This window comes from Oenanthe melanoleuca, chromosome 23, assembly GCF_029582105.1.
Source record: "Oenanthe melanoleuca isolate GR-GAL-2019-014 chromosome 23, OMel1.0, whole genome shotgun sequence".
Lineage (NCBI taxonomy): Eukaryota > Metazoa > Chordata > Aves > Passeriformes > Muscicapidae > Oenanthe > Oenanthe melanoleuca.
Genome location: NC_079356.1, coordinates 2,640,649 through 2,664,383, shown reverse-complemented (window position 1 = coordinate 2,664,383; position 23,735 = coordinate 2,640,649). Strand labels below are relative to the sequence as shown.

Genomic DNA, 23,735 nt, shown 5'->3' with positions numbered 1-23,735 from the left:
AGCTGCACTGGGACACAATTAAAGGAATCTGTGCAGAGGTTCTTAACCACAACCAGGAGAGGAAGGGCTGGAGCAGGCTGACTTTGGTTGTGATGTTTCTGTTGCAGTGACAGTCCTGGGGACACATGGAGTAGTGTGGGAGGGTCAGGCCCTGGCACAGATCTGGTTGAAGTTACTGCCCCAAGCTGCTGTGTGTGCTGCTGGGGCAGCCAGCAAGCCCAGCCACAGTCCCACTGCTGTGCTCTGAATTTTCTCCTTCATTCACACTAAGTTCTGTGTGCCCATGTGGTACCAGAGGTTTGGGAAATGGAAATGCTGATTGGAACTGTTGCTGCTGCACTTTTTTTCCCCTACACTCCTCAGTGCCAGGGGTGGTGGGGCTGCCTGCCTGCACTCCTTGGCAGCCCTGCTGAGGCTGTTAAGGTGGGGGTTTTGGGGTGCATCACTTGACTCAGAACTTCCTGGGGCTTGGGGGTACAGCCTGCTATGACTGCTGGGTGTTTGCTTTGTGTTCCTGGCGGAGCCAAACTGGGTCAGCTGTCTCAGCTCACTGTGCTGTTGGAGGGAAGGAGGTCACACATGGGCCTGTTGGAGGTTTCCTGTGCTCAGGGGCTTCCCAGCCCTCATCCTGTCAGCTGTGTGCCTCTGCAGCCTCGTGCAGAGCTGGAGGAGAGGCTGGTTCCTCCAGGCAGCCCAGGCTGCTCCCCAGGGCTTGCTTGCCTCTCCCTGGTCCTGCTGCCCTTGCTCCCTGAACTTCCATTTGAACTCAGCTGGTTCTTCCCACTGGGGGTTTCCAGGATGTGGCTAGCTCAGTTCTAACATTTGAAAGCATTTTCAGAGGCAGGAATGGGAAAGGTTCCTGTGGAGGCTGTGGGATGGGGCTGGGGTGTGGTGATGTAGGTGCTATAAATGGGAGCAGATTCAGCATCAACCCCGTGTTCCCCCAGTGCTGAGGCTGCTGGGCTGCTGCTCTCCCCATGAAGAGGAATGGATGTACAGAGCATGGCAGCAGCTCTGCACCCTGCATCCCAAATTGCTGCTGCAGCACAGCCTCCTGAGCCAGGACTGCAGGAGGCAGTCAGTATTACACACAAGAGAAGGGAAAGGAGCTGGGTGCTGCCCCAGAGCAGTGGGGGGAGGCTGGGATGGGATGGGATGGGGTTGTGATGGTGGTGCCACCTGTGCAGATGCTGTCAGCACTTGCCCTCCAGCCAGATGCTTTTCAGTTCCCTCACACACTTTCCTAAGGGCCCTGAATACCCCAGTGCTCCCCAAGGCCAGGGGTGCCCCTGGAAGCCAAAGCCCTTCTGACAAAGCCACTGAGGCTCCTGGCCAGGACTGAGGAGCAGTGTTGCACAAGCTTGTTGGAGTAAATACAGCCTCAGGTTAAGCAATAGGTCAGGAGGCTTTGGCTGGGGTGGTGGCTGGAGAAAGGTTTCTGTGCCTGTGTGGTGGCTCTTGCCTTGCTGCAGGTGCTGTGGTCAGGGGCTGCTCCAGTGGGGGTGCAGAGCTGGTGGCTGCAGCTAATGCTGCTTGAAGTCACCCTCCACTTCCCTGTGGGCTGGCTGGGGATTTCCAGCCCAAGGATTGCCAGGAGAGGTGGATGGTGGCTGCAGCAGGAGCAGGACCTTGTGACATCATTGTCTGGCACTCCCTTGGTCTCAGCAGGGACACTCTGTGGTTCCTGCAGGGAAGGGGGTGCATCATGGGGCTGGGTTTCACTGCAGCAGGGCCCCTGCCCTGAGAGCAGCTCCTTTGCAGACCTGCTTTCCTTTGCTCTTTGTGAGCAGCACGGGGCTGTCCCACCCCCAGCACACCGGGGCCAGGTGGGTCAGGGTGAGTCAGGCTGCTGCTATTCCCATTGCATCAGTTCCCTGCATGTGGGAGCTGCATGGGCACGTCGGGAGGACAGATCCCTGCCTGTCCTGCCTGCTGCTGGAGCCTGGTCTCTGCTCTGCTTCAGCAAGAGCTCACCCTGTCCCCCCACCCCAGAAAGCTGGGGGCTGCTGCAGGGCACTGGTGCAGCTGTGCCAGCTCTGCTGGGAAAGACCAGGCAGACACAGGAGATGAAGAGCAGCTGCCTGTATTAACAGTGGGAGCAGCCCCTGTGCTGGGCCAGGGCTGGGCACGGGGCAGCCCCTCAGCCCAGCTCCCTGTGGGCTGCTGCTCCCAGCCCCAGCCCCTCTGGCCAGCCAGGGGCTGTCAGCCATGCCTGGGGAGCTGCTTGCCCTTGGCCACTGTCTCAAGGAGCTGCCCAGGGTTGCGACATGTGCAGGAGCAGCTCGTGAGAGGATGGATGTGGCCAATCAGGAAGTCAGTGGGTGAGTTTTGCAATCTGTCGCCCCAGTGCAAGGTGATGAAGCCAGTGCTGACCAGACTCCTTGTTCCTGGAGCATCCCAACAACAGCAGAGCAGGAGGATGCTCCTCTGTGGGCTTCATCAGAGCCAGCCCCTGTGGGGCACAGAAACCCGGGGGCAGCCCTGGCAGGGAGGGCTGTGACGTGTCCTGGGGCAGACCCAGGGCCAGTGGCTTGTCCTGACCTGCCTCCAGCTGGTTCCTGCTCCTGGCAAACGGTGCAGTTCTGCTGGATTGGGCTGGGATGGAGGGATACAGCTGGCACTGCAGCAGCCTTGCCTGTGTCCTGCAGGGCCTGGGCAGGAGGAATGTGTGGATCCTTCCTGAACTGCTGAGGCCTTGCTCACACCTTCACTTACTTTTTCTGCCATCAGGCTGGATGGAGCCACGTGGTTGCCGAGGTGCCTCCATCCACTGGCGTCCTGGGAAAGAGCAAAGGAGAGAGAGGGGGCACCATTGGGAGCAGCCAGCCAGGCTCCTGTGGGAACAGATGCAGAGACCTGGGAACCTTTCCCAGCAGTCAGAGGCCAGGTGTAGCTGCTGGATTACCCATTAGCAGAGGTCAGCACATTGCCCTGGTCCCAGCTCTGGTGGCAGGTCCCCCCTCCCCAGCAATTCCCAGCCCTTACCTTCTGGGCTCTCTCCCTCACTCCCACTGGCACTTTGCTCCTCTGCCTCCCCCAGCAGCTCGGGGCTGTCACCACCATTCCAGTGCCAGGGCAGCTCCTGCAGCTGGAGCAGGGTGTGAGGGTGGGGCTGGCAGAGGGGCTGTGGGGCTGGGCTATCAGAGGGGCTGTGGGGCTGGGGTGGCAGATGGGGCTGTGGGTCTGTCAGAGGAGGCTGTGGGGCTGGGGTATCAGAGGGGCCGTGGGGCTGGCACCCCCAGGGCACACTCACCCTTTGCCGCAGGCTTTGCTGCTCCCGCAGCAGCTCCAGGAACCGGCTGCTCCACAGCAGCTTCTCAGCCCCCAGCTCGGTGCAGAGGAAGCGAACATCGGCCTCCAGAGCCTCCAGCCTCCCCAGCACGGCCTCGCTGGCATCGCCACGCCGCTGCCCTGGCACCACAGCTCAGCTCCTGCCACCCCCCATGGCACCTGCAGCCCCAGGGCCACCCCTGGGCCAGGTACCCACCTGTCTGTCCAGGCTGCCATGCAGAATCTGAGTCCGCTTCCTCCTCCTCCTCACTCCTCCCTAGCCTAAGCTGCAGGGCTGTGCCGAGCTGGAAGCCAACAGGACACTGGGGACTCGCAGCTCCATGGGCAGCTCAGCCCAGACGGTCCCTGGCACCAACCCTGTGCGGGGAGCCCCTCCGTGCCCCCCAGCCGGCCGTGTCCCCGCTCTGCCCCACTGAGGCGTTACCTCCTCGGTGACCTGGAAGGCGCCATCCCAGCAGCTCTTGTAGCACAGCAGCAGGACCTGCGGGAGGGCACGGTGACACTGCCCTGCGGAGCGCAGAGCCTGCCCCGGCTCCGGCCGCTTCTGGAGCGCCCTGGGGAAGGGGTTCTGTGGTACCGACCCACGTCAGGCTCCAGAGCCCCCGCAGCCCCCGCAGCGCCGTCCCGCAGAGCCACAGCAGCCAGCAGCCCCCGGCGCGGAGGAGCCGCGTCCAGCAGCGCTCGGGCGGAGCGCGCAGCCGGCCCATGGCACCTGCGGGGTGGAACACGGGGCTGAGAGCCGGGGCTGAGAGCCGGGGCTGCCCCACGGCACCTGCGGACAGGAACACGGGGCTGAGAGCCGGGGCTGAGAGCCGGGGCTGAGAGCCGGGGCTGCCGGCCCATGGCACCTGCGGGGTGGAACACGGGGCTGAGAGCCGGGGCTACCCCACGGCACCTGCGGACAGGAACACGGGGCTGAGAGCCGGGGCTGAGAGCCGGGACTGCCCCATGGCACCTGCGGGGTGGAACACGGGGCTGAGAACCGGGGCTGAGAGCCGGGACTGCCCCACGGCACCTGTGGGGTGGAACACGGGGCTGAGAACCGGGGCTGCCGGCCCATGGCACCAGTGGGGCGGGGAACACGGGGCTGAGAGCCGGGGCTGAGAGCCGGGACTGCCCCATGGCACCTGATGAAAGGAACACGGGGCTGAGAGCCGGGGCTGAGAGCCGGGGCTGCCCCACGGCACCTGCGGACAGGAACACGGGGCTGAGAGCCGGGGCTGAGAGCCGGGACTGCCCCACGGCACCTGTGGGGTGGAACACGGGGCTGAGAGCCGGGGCTGAGAGCCGGGACTGCCCCACGGCACCTGCGGACAGGAACACGGGGCTGAGAGCCGGGGCTGCCCCACGGCACCTGCGGACAGGAACACGGGGCTGAGAGCCGGGGCTGAGAGCCGGGACTGCCCCACGGCACCTGTGGGGTGGAACACGGGGCTGAGAGCCGGGGCTGAGAGCCGGGACTGCCCCACGGCACCTGCGGACAGGAACACGGGGCTGAGAGCCGGGGCTGCCCCACGGCACCTGCGGACAGGAACACGGGGCTGAGAGCCGGGGCTGCCCCGCTCCGCACTGATGCCCGGCGTGCAGGGTCTGTCCCGGCTCGCCATGAAGGGACCCGCTGCCCTCCCCGCTGCCCCCTTACCCCGCCATGCAGCGGCCGCTCCTGCCCCTCGGTGACCGGATGAACTCCTCCCTAATCCTCTTGGTGATGAGGCTCTGCGAGATTAGCGTTTCCCTATCGCTCCACCTTTGGGGTCCATAAGCTCTTCTATGCTTTTCTTTGCTGTGGATTCATCTTTCACAAGCAAAAGATTCAGGATGTATTTGTAACCACTACTTTTAACTTTAATTAGCATGCAGGTAATGTCGGTGCAGCTCCCTATGCCATCCGGGGGTCTTGAGTCACTCAGGCTCTTTAGGAATTAAAACAGAAGTGTTCAGAAGTCAAATGGAAGCTTTAGGCACAACTGCTGGAGTCAGGATCCTTTGACTGCATCAAGTGTTTGCCATTTCTCTTTCTGTCCTGATCAATGTACCCCTCAAGGCTGCTGCCATCAGCCACCGAGCTGGGCAGGACAGGCTGTCCCCTCCTTCGGGGACAGACACAGCCCGAGGCAGGAATGGCTGCATTGCCCCACGGTCCCTGCAGCACCCAGAGTGCCACAGGGGGCACAGAGCCAACCCTGCCACACAACCTGCCAGCACACGGGCTCTGAGCAACAGCAGCTCGTTGCTGCCTCTCCAAAATGTTCTGCCCAAAAACGTCTGAGTTTTCCTTGAGGTCAAAGTGCAGCACACTTCAGCCTCTGGAATCCATCCACAGCCATCCCTGCTTGGAGCAGCAACAGCAGGAGGAATGTTTTCATTCTGAGGCCAGGGAATCAAAACCATCAGCTGACAATTCTTTATTCCAGAACTAAGGAGGAGCAAGGCCCTGTACTTTGTGCTGTTTCCTAGATCTTCCACTCCCCTGTACTTAAACTCTGTCACTTAAAACACAGAAGTAGGCCAGCTTTGCAGCTTGGCCTTTAAGCTGCTCTATCCCGACCCACCCCCGTGGAGAAGCAGCCGCCAGTCCCCGAGCAGACACAGCTCCCTGCAGGATAAGCCAGCTCCTCCAGGGAACAAACACAGATCCCCTTGATCCCCTCAGACTCAGATCAGGCTCAGCCCAAAGGAGAATTCTGCTCCTGCACACTCCTGGTGCCCAGAGAGCTGAGGAAAGGCCCAAAGCCCAAGGAGCAGAGGTGCAGCAGAACACGTGAACTCTCTGCTGTTCCAAGGGCTGGGCACACCCTGGGGACTCAGTGGGACCCTGACCCACAGCCCCTTTCCCACATCTCCCTCCAGCAGCAGGGGTTACACAAACACACCCCAGCACTGATAAAGAAGGCAGCTCCCTGTGCTGAGTGAAGCAAAGCTCAGTTCAACAGCAACACCAAGGTTCTGACCTGGCCCTCACTGTTGTCCTGCTCCAGGGACAATCCAGCCAGCTGCAAGCAATATACCCTCAGCAGCAGAACCACGGACATCTCAAACATGCCTTGCAGCAGGATCAGCCAAACACAGCTGGAGCTCAGAGCCTGGCACTCTCTGCAGAACTTAGTTACAGCCACCCTGAGGAGAGAAAGCACCAAGTGAACCTCCAAGGGCCAAAGGACAAGCTACAGCTCCAGAGACAAAGGAGAATTCCAGCAAAGTCCCCATAAAGCAGGGGAGCACCAGGAGTCAAAGTTTGGACTGAATAAACCATGAGAAGAGATGAACATGGAACTTTTATTGTTTATGTACAAATGACAGAAGTTTGTATTAAAAAGAGAATCCACCCAAAGTCAGCGACAGCAAAGAGCTGGCTCTGAGCTCTGCCCTTCCTGCACCTAACACACTGAGGAATATTGGGAGATGGTGTTTAAAATGAAAGTAAGAGAAAAGGGTTAAACCACCCTCTTCTCTGCTTGAGTAAGAATCAGAAGAGCTGCTCCACAAAATGAAGAACCTTCCACTACATGGACTAAACAAAGAAACCCGAAGTCAACTTGTAACTATACAATTCAGCTTTAAAAAAAGCACAACAAAACCAACAAAATAAAAACAAAAACAGAAAAAAACAAACCTGCAAAGCTAAATATCAGCAACAAAAGTAATCTAAGTCTCACAACATGGATGGGACACACTGAATCCTAGCCCAGTTCCAGTGGAAAAGGAAATGCCTCTCTGTGGGTTTGCAGGTGACAGGGGAGCAGCAGTATCAGTTTTTTCAGGAAGTTCCCGACCAAGGTGGAAGCACAGAACAGTCAGGAATTCAGAACTACTACAACTACTACACCACCTTTGTCTTCCTGCAACTCAGGTGATTTGAAAATGATGCAAAGTACATGGTCCAGGATTTCCTCCCCCCATCCAAGTCCCTTAGAGTGAGTCACTCCTGCTGCAGCTGCCATCCTGCTTCAGGGCTTCTCAGTGGGGAGTCACAGACCTAAATCCCAGGAGCATCAGCACTGATGGCTCTAGTAGTCCTGCAGAGAAAGGACAGCACATGCAAGGTTAACATCTTCCCACCTCTGATTCATCTCTGGAGCAGGGCAGTCTCAGTCCTCTCTCATCTCACACACCACTAGCTGCAGGCAAAACAGATCTTTTTCTTGTAGCTAAACACAGAAAAAGCTGGACCCTTCCAATCTTGAGTATCAACTCAAACCAGATGCTTTTGATGCTCCAGATTATGACAAGATAACAGGATGCAAGGCAGCTTTTTCCATGAGAAGCACACGGGAGTTATCTGTGATCTGAGCCCACCTGGGCTCAGCTGCTGTCACAGCCAGGGGACAATGCTGATCTCACACTGTGACTCCTCAACCACGACAGTAAGAACTCAAATGACAGCAGCAGCAGGAGGGTTTTTAAAGCTTGGGAGTCAGCCAGCCCCTCCAGTGAGCAATGAAAACACACACAGAGCACGGATACTTACAGCTCTTGGCTTTTTGTTTAACTTGAGATCAATCCTGTGGTTGGAAAGACAAGAGAAACGTCCATGTCAATACCTGACCCAGCACCAGAGTTACTGCACAGGGCACAGCTACAACAGAGACTATGGTTAATCCATCCACTCCCAACTGGCTGAGCCAGGGCTGTTCCCAGGGTTACTGGGCATGAGAGCAGAGAGGAGACTGGAGTTATTATTTGCCAAAAAAGCAGATTCCATCCACTCCCAGACAGAGTTAATCAAGGAGCACAATCAATCACAGGGCACTTAGGCAGGTCAACAAGGGGAACTAGGCATGCTCTATGTTAATTTGATCTGCCAGAGGTGTAACTATGCCACAGGTAATTAGCCAGACATAGTGTGAGTTATTTACTTGGATAAAGAGAAGAGTTAGGATGACAGGGATTATATGAGCAAAGTTACTGAGTTTAGTACATTTTTCCAAAAGGAAATATCCAAGTCTATACTTATCTCCTTAAGCAGCAAAGCCAAAAGAATCAGTTTTTAAACTAAGCTTTAAAGTTAAAAAGTTTTATCTATTTAAATATGAAACAGAAAGGTAAAGAAGAGTGAAGTTAATTTACAATTTGCTGAAGTTATTAAATAAAATGTTACCTCCATCACGCTTTTCTGTTTTTAAAAAAAACTTCCCAGCCTAACCTAATATACATACCTACAATTAAACAGATAAACTAGGGGTTAGCAAGGTCTCAAAAGGCACATTGGTGTCTACACACTAACAACACAGCACAAGTACTAATTCAAGTCAAACTTACTCAAAGTCATAATCAAACATGCCAGACGGGCTGAGGGGCAGCATTTGAAAGGAAGAAAGCAATAGAAATTAATATACTAATGAATTAAATCAATTAATTGATTAGCCACCCTAGAGAGATTGCTAAAAAATAAAATAAAATAAAATAAGTAATAAAGCCAGTGTTCAAACACCATCAAGTTTTTCAGATATCTTAACCAGGACTGGACACAAAAAGCACTCTGGGCTGGCAATGCAGAGTCCCCCTCCCCACTGGATTTCTGGGAACAGGAGGTGTTAGCAGAGTGGGTTTGCTTTGTGCAGGGGGTTTAGGAGCTGAAAGAGGGGCAGCTCCAGACCCAGAGAGGGCAGGAGAAGAACCCAAGGGCTTGGAACAGCAAAGTGAGGGGTCAGGAAGCAGGGTGGGATTGGGGAGCTGGGAGGGGCTGGGCTGCCAGGGCAAGGCAAAGCAGGTTCAGGCAGAACTTGGTGCCCAGCCCTGCACTGGGCTGTCCCCCCACACCCCCAGCAGTGGTGGCCCAGGGACATTTGGGCAGAGCTGAGCAGTTTAGTGACTGTCCCACCAGCACAGCCTCCAGACACAGCTCTGCCACAGCTGCCACCAGGGGGGAAGGACTGACCATGGAATCCATTCCAGGACTGCACTAAGAGGAAACAGCACTGGGTTCCCCAAACACTTGTCAGCTGTGCCAACAGCACACAGAAAACACCCACTCTGGCCTTGCTGTGGTGTGGCAGGGAGGGAGCAGAGGGACACACAGCTCTGGCCACACCTGAGGCTCTGTGTGCACCTGCAGCCAGAGCTCCCCATGCTGACACAGCTCCCCAGGAACCCCAGTGAGTGCCCTGCAAGTCCCTTCCCAGCACCTCCCAGTCCTCCAGAACCGGGCAGTGAAACCCAGAGTCGTGCTGGCAAATGGAGGAGCTTCTGAATAAAGAGAGAAGCCAACATTCCTTTTTATTTTTCTCTTTTTCATGCCCCCTCAGGGGACAGACCCAAGCACCTGTGGGGTTGTGGGGCCTGGAACACCCTCCATGCATTATCAGGGACTGGGTTGTTGCTGGGGCTTTTTAGCCTAAATATACCTGAGAATTGTTTGGTCTTGTCTGCCAAAATTTAGGGGATAGTCAGTAACACCAATCACAATTTTAAAAGAGCTTTTATTACAGACAAATTGAATTATCTTTTTATCTTTCTTTATCTATCTGGCTCTGCTAAGCATTACAAACAGTTGGTTCCTGCCTCACTGAGCCCTTCGGAGTGTCTGACCCTGGGAACAGAAGCTGCCACAGTTGAGCAGGGCAGGGCTCCTCTGTCCAACAGCTCAGCCTGGCAGCAGCAGCCAAAGCTGCAGAGGGGGGATGTGAAGGAAGCCAGAGCCACAGAACCTGCTGGGGGGCAGCTTCCCCCAGCTCTGTCCCTAAAGTCCAGGTCAAGGACTGGACCAAAGGGATTTATGTCAGTTCCAGCACCTGCCCTGAACCCCACCATGTTGTTGGCCATGGTTTGTCCAGGGAGAATATTTTATAATTTGTTTGAAATGGCAGTTTTCTTAAGCTGTACTTCAGTTTTACAGGTAGTTTCTCTGGACTTGCTCACGGATGTAGTTTCTTGTGTTATTCCTGAACTTCTTCCAAATATCTACAGGCAAAAAAAGAGATTTGAACTTTTTGGGATTCCCAGCTCATGAGGAACCAAAGGGATATCCAGTCCTTTCTGACATTTGCCCAATTCAGGCTGCTGTAGGAAGGAAATTCTGACCTAAGAATTAAAGACATGCTAATGACTCAACACTTAATAAAGGCAAAAAAAGGAGTTAAGCATTTTTCAACCATTGTACCTACCTCATGTCCCCACCCCAACTGTCCCCAGCCCCCCTTGTAAACTTTTACCACTTTAAACCCTTTCTCTAATTGGATGGCAGGTCCCTTAAAGAGAACAGCCTGTCCCTAGGCACAGCCAACAGACACTAGGGAGTTTTAAAAGCTCCATTATTTCTGTGAAATCCTTAGGCCCCAGCTTCAGCAATCCTTCCAGAGGGGCACAGCTCTGCAGTGTCTCCTCTCCATGGTCTTCCTCCCTCAGGGTCTGACTCACAGGCAATGCCAGCAGCCTGGGCTGAGGGCACAGGGACCAGCTCATCACCCTCATTATGCCTTAGGGGCAGAGCTGGACAGGTAAATCCAACCAGAAAAGAGTTCAAGGCATCTGTTTCACTTGAATTTCAGGTCAGTTTAATAACAAACACTCTGAGGTGAAGGTGACACAGAAACTCCCCTGTGCCAGCACAGAGACTTGGCTGGGATGTGAGAGCTGGAATGGAAATCCAGATACTGGGAGTGTCCCATTTGCTTTCCACCCCCCTTCAAAGAAAGCACTAACATTCCTGTCCTACTGGGCTCTGCAGAAACCAAGCAGCAAGCTCAGGAGGTGCTGGAAGCAATAAGCTTTATCCTGGAGAGATGGGAGAGCTGGAGAAGCTGCCCAGAAGCACAGCTGTGCCACAGCTGGAGTGAGCACCCTGTGCTGCTTGTTTAACTTCCTCAGCACTTTCCCCTCCTCTTCCAAAACCAGGAAAACCACCCAACTGACCCCAGCTATATTATTCCAATGTGTTACTGGTTCCCCTCAGGCAGTAAACTCAATCCATCCCCAGCCAACTGTCCAGGTGTGGCGAGCAGGCTGCTGGTCCCACTGACCTGTGTCTGTTTTTGTTCTTTCTCTTTTTGTGGCTGCTGTGGTGGCTCCCAGAGGAGGTGGAGGAAGCAGCTTTCTGGGGCTTCACACCCTGCATGGAGCCATCCAGCTCTTCAGCATCCTCCTGGTTGGGCTCATTCTCCTGGTTGTGGAAGTCTGGAGAAGTGTCACTCTCTGTGCCACTGCCTGGCTCCCCTAGAGCAGGACAAACCCAGGTGAGCTCCTGGCTGCCCTGGCACAGCCCTGAGTGGGAGAAAAACCCCAGAACAGCAGCAGAGACACCTGAGCCCTGCAGCACCAGCAGCAGAATCACAGAACCTAGGAAACAACTCTGCAGGATGGACAAGAAGATGCTGCTCAGCACTGAGGAAACATTTCCTATTTGGTGCTGAACACAAAAATATTTAGTATTTTGGAGGTGAGTGGTCCCTCCTCATGTCTCCTGTGCCACATCTACAGTGATGCAGTGCTTCAGCTCGTCCAGCCTCTTCCTCCAAAGAGCACCAAACCAATTTCAATCCCTTTCACAAACAACATACTCCTGCTGAGCATGGAAGGAACTTGGGAAGCCAACAGCCAGGAGCAGCCTGAGGGCAGCAACACAGGGACTGGGAGCCCAAGTCCAGCCCACATCTGGGAGGCTGAGACAGGGCTGAATGGTGGGGAGGGTGTAATTCTTCCCAAATTCAAAGAAAATGACAGAGAGACTTACGTTTCTCAATGAGCTGGTCCTGGACTCCAGCTAACGCACTGACAGCCTGGAAAACCAAACGGGATGTCAAGGCAAGCAGGGGTTCAATCCCCAGTGCTCAAAGCATGGAGCCAGGTCACACAGACACCTCCCTCTGAAGTGTCTGTGGCTGCATGTGGCACCAGGTCTGGGGCAGAGACAAACCAGGGGACAGCAGGGACAGCAGGGACAGCAGTGACAGCAGGGACAGGGATCCTCCCACCCCCCAGGAACCGGGGAAAGAGGCTCTGGAAGAGGATGCAGGGTGGGATGGGGATGCTTAGAACAGAGAACCAGGGCAGGATTTCAAATGGGGAAGTCATTCTGTAAGTGATCCCAGCAGGACTGAGGCACCGAGGGACAGGGATGGGATGGGGATAAAACAGGAACAGGAATGGAGACAGGGATGGGGACAGAGATCCGGGTCAGGATGAGCCCTGTGCCCATGGCACTCACCGCTGCTGAGGTGACCGAGGACTTGCTGAAGAGCCTCTCGGCCTCCTTGAACTTGCGGTTCCTGCGGTCGTTTTTGCTGTTGGAGTTCCTGAAACAGAGACAGGCGCGATGGCGGGGCCGGGCGGGCGGTGTGAGGGGCGCGGGCAGGGGGGCAACGCCTCCAGCACTCACTTCTGGTTGGTGAGATAGCGATCCCAGCCGCGGATGATGTTCCCGTACATCTGCGTGTCCTCCAGGTAGCTGCCCTCGAAGGCGTAGATCTGCCGCTCCAGGTTAGCCAGCGTCTCCTGCCGGGAACACCGCGGCGCATGGAGCAGGCCGGGCCGCGCCGCTCCCTCAGCCGCCCCCTCAGCCGCTCAGCCGCCCCCCGCACCGCCACCAGCCCGTCCCCGGGGCTCACCGCCAGCTCCTGTTTGCGTTTCACCAGCTCGGCCAGCTCCCGGCGGGTGTCGGGGATCTGCGGGGGCCCGCCGGCCTTGGCGTGCAGCGCGGCCATGGCGGCGCGGCCTGCGCGGGGCGGGGCGGGCGGGCGGGGAGCGGCCGCTGGGGGCGCTGCGGAGCGGCGGGCGGGGCGGGGCGGGGCGGCACCGGGATGGACAGCCTCGGAAATTGAAATATTCCCTGATTTTACCGGCCTCGGAAATTGAAATATTCCCTGATTTTACTGGAATAAATAATTTAAATATTCCGTGATTTTACTGGCTTTAATAACTTAAATATTCCGTGATTTTACCGGCTTTAATAATTTAAATATTCCGTGATTTTACCGGCCTCAATAATCTAAATATCCTGTGATTTTACTGGCCTCAATAATCTAAATATCCTGTGATTTTACCAGCCTTAATAATTTAAATATTCTGTGATTTTACCAGCCTCAATAATATAAATATCCTGTGTTTTACCAGCTTTAGCAATCTAAATATCCTGTGATTTTACCAGCCTTAATAATTTAAATATTCTGTGATTTTACCAGCCTCAATAATCTAAATATCCTGTGATTTTACTGGCCTCAATAATCTAAATATCCTGTGATTTTACTGGCCCCAATAATTGAGATACCCTGTGACTTTACCAGCCTTAATAATTTAAATATTCTGTGATTTTACCAGCCTCAATAATCTAAATATCCTGTGATTTTACCGGCCTTAATAACTGTGATATTCCATGATTCTGTGGTCTTTGGGGTCCCTCTGAAATGAATGAGGGATTTGTCTTTACAAACAAATTGTGGGTCTGCTAGTAGATAAAAGAAGAATTGAGAGATAAAAAAACAATGGATTCCACTGATTGATAAATAGAATGAGAGATCTGTCTTTACACATCTACTGTATGTCTGCTGATAAATAAAACTGGATACTGAGAGATGAAAGAAACAATGGAGAAAACTATAAATTTCATAGGAAATCCACTGATTGACACAAGGAAAAGATAATGGGGGTTGGGGAGTATAAATTCAAAGGGAATCTGTATTAGGTGTTTGGGAAGTCTGTACCTCTAAAGTATCTCAGCCAATGGAGACAGAGAGAGGGAAATTGGGATAAAAAGGAGTCTGTGCTCTCCAACAACTTGAGAGACCCCATGGGGAATGCCCCATGGCCTCTCCCTTTATTCCAATAAAGTTACAGGGCTCCTCTGTAACATACAACTCAGGTGGCTGTGGAATAATTTTCCTGACACCTCCAACCCAAACCTTTCTACAGTCCTATTAAACGTGACACTGGGGGGCCAGTTTGCACTTTTGCAGTACAGCAATTCTGTCATTTCACATTTCTGTGTGACTGTGACAGGGGACACAGAATGAGCCACCCTGGGCACACCCAGGTGAGAAAGGCCAGGCCAAGGGGAGCAATACAAACCTGCTGTGCTCACAGCCTCTCCAGGATACAACTTGTGCAGTTTTTAACTCATTTGGTTCCTTCACTACAGAAACAAGTACTGAAACTTCATTTCTTTTGAGGGGAGAAAAAAATAAGGACACTAGAAAAATATTACAGCTGAAAGCAATCATGGCTAAATTTACAAATTGTATATTTAAAAACCCTTGGAGTTGATATAAAGGAGCTCCTCCTCCTCAAACCCCACCCTACCCATCTGAAACCCCACAGCAATGCCCCATATTTACACTGTCAATGTGTACAACAAGCACCTTTGTGTACAGTCCATACACAGCAGGGACAAACAGGTGAGACCACAAACACCCAGATGAAGTGTGGGACACACACACTGAACACAAAGCAACGTGGAGGAGACACCAAAGACTCTGCAGCTCCCAGTGAGTGGGACTGGTGCCTCTCTCCCTAAACACTGACTTCTTTACTGTGTTAAACAAGGGACTTGGGTATGTTTTTATAAAAAGAGAACTTAAATAGTGCAAACTGGTTAAAACATGTCACCTTATCAAAGGTGTTTCTGTGTGACACAAACAAATCCTGGGGTGGGGTCAAGAATAACAGCTCCAGCTTTCATAGCAGACACTCCACATCCAGAACAGTTTCAGCATCATGTGTGGGAACAGGAAACTTAGGTCACAGTCTCATCATCTGAAATTCCAGGAACTGTTCAACTTCTGTTTCACATTCCCTTGTGATTTCGAGGGGGAATTCCAGTGAAATGCCTGTCCCTCAGTCAACATGAGGCAAGTGAAACATCCAGAACATACAAATACATGAGGGTCTTTGCCACATTTCTGCCATTTTAGCAGTGATACAGGTAAATTCTCCTGTCAGAACTCCCAACAGGCAGAGGAATTTGGCAAACTAGGGAACAGGATGTGCATCTAACTAACCTTTCAGTCTGTAGCATTTTCAATAGACAAACAAAACAAGTCATAAAAATCATTTTCCAGATGCTGTGTTTGACATGGTTTGCTGGAAGAGTCTGGCAACATCTGTGCAGGGTTTCCAGCATCAGAGCTTTCACGTCCAGGTGCTCTTCAGCTTCTTGGGAAAAAAATAAAATAAAAGTAAAGCTGTATTTCCTGATATGCAAAACTATCAAAAATGAATAACGAGCAAAGCCCCCACAAAACAAACTATGGGAACAGACCAGCAACAGAGAAAGGACTTTAAGGCAACAAGAGGCATCAGTGCTGCAATGCTCCATGTCCACATCCCAGTCCAATTCAACTGCAAGGAGTTTCTCTCCTCTGCCTCTCCCCAGCTTCCTCCTCATCCGTTAACTGTCAGACTCTTCCTCCTTCTCCTCATCCTCATCATCATCCTTTGCATTGGCCTCAGATTTATCTGAGGATTCGTGGAGCAGGACATACTCCCTGCTGCTGAAGCCAAACTTGAGCACGTCCTTCTCCTTGAGTTCGTAGTAGCGCTGGGGCTCGATGCGCTGGTTGTTGAGGAAGGTGCCGTTCCCCGAGCCCAGGTCGATGATGTAGGGCCTCACCCTGCGGCCCACGCTGCCGTCAGCTCGGGTGTACTCCACCAGCCTGCAAAACAGAAACACTGCCTCAACCATCAGAGAGACAGCAAACGTGCTCCAAGAGCAGTGAGACAGAAATTGTGCTCCACAAACAGGTGGGTTTGTGCAGTCAACTTTTATCTGCCCCAAGAGTGGAACAGCCTTATGGGAGTAACAAGAAACTGTGAGACAGAGTGGATTCTGACAGAAGCTGCATCATTCCCTAAACTTCTGGCGATGTACCACAGCAACTCCTGCATTGGGACAGATATTCTCCAAGAGAGCACTGCTGGCAGCAGCAGCAGGAGCCCCTTATGCATCAGAGCACACTGTGAGAGACCAAACCAACAAACCTCTCTTTGAAATGGTTTTTACTGTCAATCACACCTGGTGGGTTATTCCAGCCCAGTGGGTTATTCCAGCCTGGATTCACACCCCATGCTGTGTCTAACCCCACTACGTGATTTCTCTGTGGCTAAGTTACAGGAATCTCAGATATATTTGTCCACCCTGGGATGATGTGCAGCAGGCACACACAGATCCCATTTCTGAGGCGCTGCCAGCACGCTGGCCCCTCCCAGGCTGCTCACCGGTACTGGAAGACGGCGTGCTGCTTGGAGCAGGAGGGGTGGTCGATGGGGATGTCGGCGATGCGGCGGTGCCGGCCCAGCAGGTAGGCGCTCTGCCTGTGGATGTACATCACGGGCAGGAACTCGTCGTTCTTGAAGGGGTAGAGGCGCCAGCGCGTCTTGGGGATGCGCGCCTCGGGGGGCTCGCTGTACTTGATCACCACCCCCCGGAAGGTGTTGGTGTCCTCCAGCAGCGCCCCCGACAGCTCAAAGCTCGGCTTCTCCTTGTTGGCAGCTGCTTTGTCTTTGGCTTTGCTCTCTGGCTGCCAGGGCTCTGCGTTCTGCTCGCCGCTGCCCTGGCGCTGCTCTCGCCGCCTCTCGTTGTAGAACTCCCTCTCTGCCTGCTGCTCCCGCAGGTTCTGTGTGTCCCGCTCGTGGCCCCGAGCTCCCGGCCTCTCACTGGGGTTCTTCCTTCTGTCTGAGTGCTCCTTGTGCCTGTCCCTGTCACCGTTCCTGTCCCTGTCACCGCTCCTGTCCCTGCGCTGCTCCTGCTCTGCCGGGTGCCTCTGCTTCCTCTCCTCGTTCCCCCTGCGACAGTGATCCTCTCGCTCCTGGGAGGGACAATCAGAATCACAGAGCAGCACATCTACCTCGGGCTTTCAGGAAATCCCAATCCCACACACTGAGAAAACACATACTAGGATGTGTGTGCTGCTCTGACACGACATGGAACAGATTTTCTTGCCAAATTACCTGGGTTCCCATAATCGAATAAAGCACCAGAAACAGGCAGTGTGACCTGCTCTTGGCAAAGGACACAGCTCACAAGGACGCCTGTGCTGTGGCACAGGCTGGGCTCGACTAGGAGCTCCAGTCACTGGTGGCACAGCCTGAGCGAGGCATTGAGAGCTCCTGACTCGCCCAGATCCTCCCTCTGCTCATGGGATACGATGCAGGGCCCAGTCTGAACTGACAAGTGAAGAGGCGCCTTCTGTATCCGGCACAGCCGACTGTCCGGGAACTGCGTCCGCTGCACCGCCAGCACCACTCACCTGCTTTACCCTCACGGCGCCGTGGTGCGGGCTGTGGCTGCGGCTCCTCCTGCCTCGCGGGGAGCGGCTCCTCCGCCCGGACCGGCTCCTCCGCCGGGGCGACCTGGGGAACAACGGGAGGGGTTGAGCGGCGGGGCCGGGCCGAGCGTGGGGCCGAGCGGCTGGGCCTCCCTACCTGCTGCCGCGGCTGCCCGCGCGCGGTCCCCGCCGCTCCTCGCCTGGAGGCGACGCGCTGCGCCGGGGACTTCGCCTCTCGGTCTTCACGGCCACCTCCCGCCGCCGCCGCCGCTCTCGCCGCCGCTCCTCCGCCGATACCTCCATGGCGCCCGTCCCGACAGGAAGTGCCGCCACTTCCGGCCCGCGGCCACTTCCGCCCGCGGCTCTTCCGCGCGGGCGTTGCTGCGCCTGCGCGGGGCCGCGCGCGGGGCCGCCATCGCCATGGTGACAGGGCCGCCATCGCCATGGTGACAGGGGCGCCGGGGCCGCGGCCGCCATGGCGGCGCCGCCGGAGTCGCTGCTGCGCTACTGCCCGCCCGTGTTGGTGTCCCGGCGAGGAGACAAGGCCTCCCCGGGGGTGAGCGGGGACGGGGGGCACGCAGGGGGGTACCGCGGTCCCCCGCCCGCTCCTACGGCGCTGTCCTCTCCTGTTCCCGCAGGGTCACCCGCTGAAGGGAACCCCCCCGGGAGCCCCCGGCAGCTTCTCCGCCACGCAGCAGCCGCAGGAGCTCCTGAACGCCATCCTGCCGCCGCGGTGAGCGGGGCCGGGCCGGGGCCGGCAGCGCCCGGGGGGCGCCCGGCGCCTCCGGTAACGGCCCGTGCTTGTCTGGCAGGGAGTGGGAGGAGGCGCACAAGCTCTGGGTGCAGGAGGTGTCCACCGCGCCCAGCACCCGCCGCGATGTCGTGATGCTGCAGGAGCAGCTGGACCGGCAGCTGCAGCAGCGGCAGGCGCGGGAGACCGGGCTGTGCCCCGTGCGCAGGGAGCTCTACACGCAGTGCTTCGGTCAGTGCCCGAGGGACAGGCTGCCGCGGGACCCTGCGCGTAAAAACAGCTCTAAATCATCTTAGTTATCCCCTCAGCTGCACTTAAACCAAGTTTATTTAAAGTGATTTAAAGCTGTGTGTGTCTTACACACTGTAATGACACAGTGCTGGTCTCCCAAAGGTGAGGGGTGGCCCTGGGTTGGAGAGCAGGATCCTCTGAAGGCTCCCCACAACTGCAACACACTTTTAAGTGTTTGCTGTTACAGCTTTAGGGGATCAGCGTCACTGGCATTACTGTGTTTTAACCTGCTGCACTCAATGGTACAGCTGCAATGTAACAAAACAAATCAATTATTATTATCTCTAGTACATGTCATGTCCTAAGTGTGGGCCCATTTACCCCAAAAGCCTGCATTTACCTTTCCAGGACCCTCTTTATTCCCTCAGAACCCTCTTTACCCTTCTACATAAAAGCTAAAGCATCACTTCCAGGACTTCCTTTTCCCCTCAGGGCCCCATTTACCCTTCCAGGACCCCATTTATTCTTTGAAAACCATCTTTATCCTTCCAGGACCCCACTTATTCTCTGACCCTCTTTACTCTTCCAGGACCCCATTTACACCTCAGGACCCCACTGACCCTTTATGGCCACATTTACCTTGCCAGGACCCTATTTTATACCATGTCATAGGACAGAATGATTATCTGTTTTTGGCTGTGTGGTGCAAGGGATGGGTGAGGAGCAGCTGTGGCTCTGTGCCTGTCCCCAGCAGGCTCTGCAGCCTGTGCTGTCCCCAGGCAGGCTCTGCAGCCTGTGTGTGCCTGTCCCCAGCAGGCTCTGCAGCCTGTGCTGTCCCCATCCGGCTCTGCAGCCTGTCCTGTCCCCAGCAGGCTCTGTGCCTGTCCTGTCCCCATCAGGCTCTGCAGCCTGTGCTGTCCCCAGCAGGCTCTGCAGCCTGTCCTGTCCCCAGCAGGCTCTGCAGCCTGTGTGTGCCTGTCCCCAGCAGGTTCTGCAGCCTGTCCTGTCCCCAGCAGGCTCTGCAGCCTGTCCTGTCCCCATCAGGCTCTGCAGCCTGTGCTGTCCCCATCCGGCTCTGCAGCCTGTCCTGTCCCCAGCAGGCTCTGCAGCCTGTCCTGTCCCCAGCAGGCTCTGCAGCCTGTGTGTGCCTGTCCCCAGCAGGCTCTGTGCCTGTCCTGTCCCCATCAGGCTCTGCAGCCTGTCCTGTCCCCAGCAGGCTCTGCAGCCTGTCCTGTCCCCAGCAGGCTCTGCAGCCTGTGTGTGCCTGTCCCCAGCAGGTTCTGCAGCCTGTGCTGTCCCCATCCGGCTCTGCAGCCTGTCCTGTCCCCAGCAGGCTCTGCAGCCTGTGTGTGCCTGTCCCCAGCAGGCTCTGTGCCTGTCCTGTCCCCATCCGGCTCTGCAGCCTGTGCTGTCCCCATCAGGCTCTGCAGCCTGTCCTGTCCCCAGCAGGCTCTGCAGCCTGTGCTGTCCCCATCAGGCTCTGCAGCCTGTGTGTGCCTGTCCCCAGCAGGCTCTGCAGCCTGTCCTGTCCTCAGCAGGCTCTGCAGCCTGTGTGTGCCTGTCCCCAGCAGGCTCTGCAGCCTGTGCTGTCCCCAGCAGGCTCTGCAGTCTGTGTGTGCCTGTCCCCATCCGGCTCTGCAGCCTGTCCTGTCCCCATCCGGCTCTGCAGCCTGTCCTGTCCCCATCAGGCTCTGCAGCCTGTGCTGTCCCCATCCGGCTCTGCAGCCTGTGCTCCCTTTGCAGACGAGCTGATCAGGCAGACCACGGTGAGCTGTGCGGAGCGGGGGCTGCTGCTGCTGCGCGTGCGGGACGAGCTGCAGCTCACCCTCTCTGCCTACCAGGCGCTCTACGAGAGCAGCGTGGCCTTCGGCGTGCGCAAGGCGCTGCAGGCAGAGCAGGGCAAGGCTCACTTGGAGAAAAGGGTGAGTGAGGGAGGGAGGGAGGGAGACCTGTGGCAGTCTGTGAGGTCTCCTGAGCCTGAGATCCCCACAGCAGGACATGTAGGTGGTTTAAAGTTCAGGTTTTCCCAGCTGGTCACTGAAGAAGATTCAGGAGGCTGTTTTCTGAGGTTTTCAAGGTTGTTTATTGTTTCTTAACTAAGAAATTCTTTCTCTAGCTAACAGCAGTCTGTTCAGCTTGAGACCTGAGGCACACTGCCTGTCCTTGGGGCAGGACTTATCCTTTATACTCTAAATTACATACCTAATATTTACAATTACTTTCCAATACATGACAACTTTATTACACTGTCCAACTCTGTCTCAGACCAATCCAATAATGCCAGCCTGGCACTTAACATGGATGGCATGAAGAAGAAGGAAAAGACATACCCCACCCAAAATCCTCCATATAGCTTCAAACCCCCTAATATAAACATTTCTAAAAATTCACTTTTCTATCTTCTAAAAATCTAATTCATAGTCTACTTATTTTTTGTGACTTGTAATTCTTCCTGCAATGACAGTAATTTTTCCCAGGGGCTTCAGTCCAGTCCCCAGGAGTCCTGGGCACCATGCCAGGGCCTCTGAGACCCCTGCTAGGGGGGTCTAGAGGCATCCAGGGGATCACCCTGGACTCCCACAACCTGTGCTACATGTGAGAATAGCAATTTTTATATCCTTAAATCCATTGTTTTCATTTCCACGGGATGGCAGCAGAGACCATTAAATACTCAGCTCGCTGTCCTCAGGCTTAGCTGCACTTCTGAAACTTCTTCTACAGCTTTAAACACTGTACCACACACCACTTGGTCCTGATGCTTTAAATTTTAGCTCTCATATTTTTCAGATTCTGTACTGCATTAGTATATAACTCTGAACTTGATATAAAGTGTTAGCAATTTCTCTTCACAGTTTAGTCAGACAAAACAATCCTTTTCCAGCCCCAGAACCAAGGACACCAGTGCAGCTTCAGGCCCAAAAAGTGCAAACAGCAGTGAATTGAGGAGAGCAATCTGGGAGGATGGGACTGCATAACCTGAAGCTGTTAATTAATCCCAATATGTAAATGGACCAACTTATAAAAGTGTAAAAACTCATCACCTGTAGTGCACCTTGGGTGTAGCCTCAGCCAGGCTCATGTACTGCCCAAGGTGTATCCTTTGAAGGTCTTTTTAATAAATACCTGCTCTATTCCTTTAACTCTGTCTAGCCTCTGTTCTAGGTAGCCTCTCAAGGCATCAGTCCCATCTTAACTGAAAATTGACTATTTGCCAACAAAACCTGAGACATCCATACTGTTTTCCAAGATTTCAGAGCTGGAAGAAGAAAAGAAGGAACTGGAAAAACAAGTGAGCGAAGAGAAAGCGAAATGTGAGGCTATTGAAAAGCAAGAAACAGAACGGCGAGAAATAGAAGAGAAGAAACACAGTGAAGAGGTTCTGTTCCTAAAACGGACAAACCAGCAGCTGAAGGTCAGTAAAAATCCAGAACTGGAAATACTAGTGGTAAAATTCTCATTAAAGCCCTAGTAACACAACACACCATTTAACATTAAATATTACCCAAGAACAAATGTGCAAGGACTGGATAATTATTTGTGCATGTAGCTTTGGGGAGAACTGAACTTCTGTTCTGGACTTTGTTTTTAAAAGGAAAAAAATCCCACATCTTTTAAGTAAGGAAAGAATGTCACCCAGAACAACTTCAAATGTTTCTGGCTACAGGTAAAACCATTTCTCTTAGAATAAGCTGATTTTCCTGCAGATCCTACTTTCTAACTCAACATTTTCAGGCCCTGGAATGTTTTAGGACACAAAATCTTAGATCAGATGTGTGTTGCCCCTGAATCCTTGAAGTACCTGTACTTGACCAGCTGTGTGTGCCACTGCTGTGGGTTATTGTAGTGGCTGCTCCCATCCATCCACTAACTGGCATCAAATTTTCTCAGTAATGACAAAACTTGCTGTTCCCAGGTACTCTTGTCCCAGAGCCAGTTCATGTTCCAAATGCTAGAGAGCCAAATATTTAATTTAGCTCACATAGACCAGCCTGAAATAAGAGACTTCAGACCACTGTTTCAACAGCTTTTATTTAATTTCCCCCTCAATGCTTCAGATTCTAAACCGAGTCTCATCGTACAGAGCCAAGGCCAGCTCTGTTCTCCTCAGAATGCAACAAGTGTGCATGCCAGGAATGACAAACTAATTTATAAAATATGTAGAAATGGAATTGCTGGGGAACAAACCTGGCCTGGCTCTCCTGGCAGCAGCACAGTGTCCCTCAGCTCCTTGCTCTGAACATCAAAGAGAAAATTTAGCCCTTCACAACACTGAAGGTTAATTTTTTAGGTTAGGGAACCTAATTTGTTTCACTGTCTCATTTGTTTTTCAGGCCCAACTTGAAAGCCTCATTGCAGCAAAGAGTTAATTGTTTTGTTGTCCTCAAGGCAGGCTCAGAAGAGCTGTCAGAGCAAGAAGTTTACAATTAGTGACAAAGATTTGTCTTCCTAAAACAATCTTGAGTTTTCACTTACCAGTAACAGCAGGCAGTGTAACTGTGTTCTTTCTTTCTCTCTTGAAGAGTTGAAATTCAAGAGCTTCATTAATTACTGCTCTCTCCTTCAAAGCCATCTCAGCAGTCAGCTCTTTGAACAGTGAACTTGTCTGGGACTTGTCTGTTGGTAATGTGCTAATGACCTTCAAAGCAGTAACTAATAAACATTTTTAAATGCAAACATCTCTCTGACATTATTAATTTGAAAATGTTGCAGAAGATTCAGAAACAATATCAAAGTGCCTACAAGAGAAGTAAGTCACATGCACCAAGAAATGGTAGCTCACTCTTGGACAGGTGTCTCGGGGGTATTTCCTTGAGTACCTGCAAGCTGGGCTCAGCTGTGCACAGAAATCCCTTGTCAGAACCATCAGCTGTAACTGAGCTCACACCAAACTCTGGGTGTGATTGCTTCTAGTGAAATGAAGGGCCACAATGGCAGTCACAGATTCACTTCTCAATGGAAGCCAATGAAATAAATCCCTGCTTGAGGCACCTCTGTGAGCAGCTGGTTACACAGCAAGTTAACATGGGAAAGAGAATTCCCTGTAGTCTGTGAAAACCCCATAAAGCCAGTTTGCAGAAAAAAACCCACCCAAACCCCAGCACTGAGCAACTCTGGAATAGCTGTTTGGCTACTGCAGTGTTTGCTGGCCTGGGACAGAGATGTGGAAATACCATCAACTCCAACTGCACAAAGAACTTTCAGATGATGCAGAAACAAAGGAAGAGATGCTGCTCCTGGGGCCAGGACAGACCGGTCACACTGGGCTTTGA

General features: G+C 53.7%; 4 protein-coding genes across 10 annotated transcripts; 1 reads left to right on the top strand and 3 right to left on the bottom strand.

The window, feature by feature from the left end:
- Positions 1-2,136: 2,136 nt before the first annotated feature.
- LOC130262331 (uncharacterized) lies at positions 2,137-6,455 on the bottom strand. 2 transcript variants are annotated; one of them, XR_008842096.1, is made up of 8 exons: positions 4,934-6,455; positions 3,873-4,003; positions 3,716-3,772; positions 3,488-3,575; positions 3,254-3,411; positions 2,986-3,088; positions 2,542-2,778; positions 2,137-2,452 (listed from the first exon to the last, which is right to left on the bottom strand). XR_008842096.1 is itself a non-coding variant. In XM_056509369.1 (7 exons), exons 2-7 carry the CDS (start codon positions 3,996-3,998, stop codon positions 2,708-2,710), a joined length of 603 nt encoding a protein of 200 aa, XP_056365344.1. In that variant the 5' UTR covers positions 3,999-4,003; positions 4,934-6,455; the 3' UTR covers positions 2,137-2,707. The 2 variants fall into 2 exon arrangements, 1 of the variants encoding a protein (XP_056365344.1); XM_056509369.1 differs by having other exon boundaries at positions 2,137-2,778.
- A 92-nt stretch (positions 6,456-6,547) lies between these two features.
- MEAF6 (MYST/Esa1 associated factor 6) lies at positions 6,548-12,979 on the bottom strand. 6 transcript variants are annotated; one of them, XM_056509363.1, is made up of 8 exons: positions 12,834-12,979; positions 12,605-12,720; positions 12,434-12,521; positions 11,960-12,005; positions 11,250-11,442; positions 8,551-8,580; positions 7,760-7,793; positions 6,548-7,307 (listed from the first exon to the last, which is right to left on the bottom strand). In XM_056509363.1, exons 1-8 carry the CDS (start codon positions 12,927-12,929, stop codon positions 7,299-7,301), a joined length of 612 nt encoding a protein of 203 aa, XP_056365338.1. In that variant the 5' UTR covers positions 12,930-12,979; the 3' UTR covers positions 6,548-7,298. The 6 variants fall into 6 exon arrangements, with proteins under 6 accessions (XP_056365338.1, XP_056365339.1, XP_056365341.1 ...); XM_056509365.1 differs by lacking the exon at positions 6,548-7,307 and adding an exon at positions 8,390-8,447 and having other exon boundaries at positions 7,776-7,793; positions 12,834-12,973; XM_056509364.1 differs by lacking the exon at positions 8,551-8,580 and having other exon boundaries at positions 12,834-12,973.
- Positions 12,980-13,990: 1,011 nt separating this feature from the next.
- SNIP1 (Smad nuclear interacting protein 1) lies at positions 13,991-17,805 on the bottom strand. The gene is made up of 4 exons (XM_056509361.1): positions 17,641-17,805; positions 17,466-17,568; positions 16,435-17,024; positions 13,991-15,872 (listed from the first exon to the last, which is right to left on the bottom strand). Exons 1-4 carry the CDS (start codon positions 17,784-17,786, stop codon positions 15,608-15,610), a joined length of 1,104 nt encoding a protein of 367 aa, XP_056365336.1. The 5' UTR covers positions 17,787-17,805; the 3' UTR covers positions 13,991-15,607.
- Positions 17,806-17,843: 38 nt separating this feature from the next.
- Positions 17,844-23,719, top strand: DNALI1 (dynein axonemal light intermediate chain 1). The gene is made up of 6 exons (XM_056509362.1): positions 17,844-18,039; positions 18,122-18,216; positions 18,296-18,465; positions 20,209-20,387; positions 21,713-21,877; positions 22,797-23,719. The coding sequence occupies exons 1-6, from the start codon at positions 17,959-17,961 to the stop codon at positions 22,830-22,832; spliced, it is 726 nt and encodes a 241-aa protein (XP_056365337.1). The 5' UTR covers positions 17,844-17,958; the 3' UTR covers positions 22,833-23,719.
- The last annotated feature ends 16 nt before the right edge of the window (positions 23,720-23,735 follow it).

What these genes read in the sequence shown, in the direction of transcription:
- LOC130262331 (XM_056509369.1), bottom strand. Translation starts at nt 3,998, where the DNA reads ATGGGCCGGCTGCGCGCTCCGCCCGAGCGCTGCTGGACGCGGCTCCTC. An exon ending in GGCTCTGGAGCCTGACGTGG is followed by an intron (nt 3,773 to 3,872) that starts GTCGGTACCACA and finishes GCCCTCCCGCAG; the next exon opens with GTCCTGCTGCTGTGCTACAA. An exon ending in TGAGGGAGAGAGCCCAGAAG is followed by an intron (nt 2,779 to 2,985) that starts GTAAGGGCTGGG and finishes GCTCTTTCCCAG; the next exon opens with GACGCCAGTGGATGGAGGCA.
- MEAF6 (XM_056509363.1), bottom strand. Translation starts at nt 12,929, where the DNA reads ATGGCCGCGCTGCACGCCAAGGCCGGCGGGCCCCCGCAGATCCCCGAC. An exon ending in CGCTATCTCACCAACCAGAA is followed by an intron (nt 12,522 to 12,604) that starts GTGAGTGCTGGA and finishes TCTCTGTTTCAG; the next exon opens with GAACTCCAACAGCAAAAACG. An exon ending in CCTCGGTCACCTCAGCAGCG is followed by an intron (nt 12,006 to 12,433) that starts GTGAGTGCCATG and finishes TTGGTTTTCCAG; the next exon opens with GCTGTCAGTGCGTTAGCTGG.
- SNIP1 (XM_056509361.1), bottom strand. Translation starts at nt 17,786, where the DNA reads ATGGAGGTATCGGCGGAGGAGCGGCGGCGAGAGCGGCGGCGGCGGCGG. An exon ending in GCGGGCAGCCGCGGCAGCAG is followed by an intron (nt 17,569 to 17,640) that starts GTAGGGAGGCCC and finishes GTTGTTCCCCAG; the next exon opens with GTCGCCCCGGCGGAGGAGCC. An exon ending in GCGCCGTGAGGGTAAAGCAG is followed by an intron (nt 17,025 to 17,465) that starts GTGAGTGGTGCT and finishes TGTCCCTCCCAG; the next exon opens with GAGCGAGAGGATCACTGTCG.
- DNALI1 (XM_056509362.1), top strand. Translation starts at nt 17,959, where the DNA reads ATGGCGGCGCCGCCGGAGTCGCTGCTGCGCTACTGCCCGCCCGTGTTG. An exon ending in AACGCCATCCTGCCGCCGCG is followed by an intron (nt 18,217 to 18,295) that starts GTGAGCGGGGCC and finishes CTTGTCTGGCAG; the next exon opens with GGAGTGGGAGGAGGCGCACA. An exon ending in GCTCTACACGCAGTGCTTCG is followed by an intron (nt 18,466 to 20,208) that starts GTCAGTGCCCGA and finishes CTCCCTTTGCAG; the next exon opens with ACGAGCTGATCAGGCAGACC.